Genomic DNA, 349 nt, shown 5'->3' with positions numbered 1-349 from the left:
TTGCACTAAAAAATCCCCAGCCAGCCCCCGCTTGTTTTGAGGTCGTCTGTGGGACTTGCTGAGGGACCATGAGAAAACGGGGCAACTTGGGGTGTTTTGGGAAGTGAACGTTTCCCATTTGTTGCAGATGTTTTGCTGAAGGCGCCTCAGCAGACGTGCCGTGGGGACAAGGGAGGGTCCCCCCTTTCCCAGGGGACAGCGAGGCTCAGCAGAGCACCCACAAACTCGCTGCAGGAGTGGGGCATCCCCCCAGGTCTCTCCTACCTTGGATCCTGTGGCGTTGTTGGGGTGCGGGGCTCCACAGGGGAAGGCGGTGGCGGGGGGCAGCACCCCGAGGACGAGGACGGTG

At 61.6% G+C, this 349-nt stretch overlaps 1 protein-coding gene across 1 annotated transcript in view; it reads right to left on the bottom strand.

The window, feature by feature from the left end:
* LOC104466658 overlaps nt 1-345 on the bottom strand; it is a gene marked incomplete at its 5' end in the record, with an annotated part of 5724 nt that extends 5379 nt beyond the window's left edge. The window contains one exon of the mRNA XM_010080171.1: nt 265-345. Coding sequence (XP_010078473.1) covers nt 265-345 — 81 coding nt within the window. The remainder of the gene's footprint in view (nt 1-264) is intronic.
* Nucleotides 346-349: the final 4 nt, after the last annotated feature.

This window comes from Pterocles gutturalis, unplaced genomic scaffold (assembly GCF_000699245.1).
Source record: "Pterocles gutturalis isolate BGI_N339 unplaced genomic scaffold, ASM69924v1 scaffold3514, whole genome shotgun sequence".
NCBI classification, from domain to species: Eukaryota; Metazoa; Chordata; class Aves; order Pterocliformes; family Pteroclidae; genus Pterocles; species Pterocles gutturalis.
This window is presented reverse-complemented; position numbering and strand designations above follow the sequence as displayed.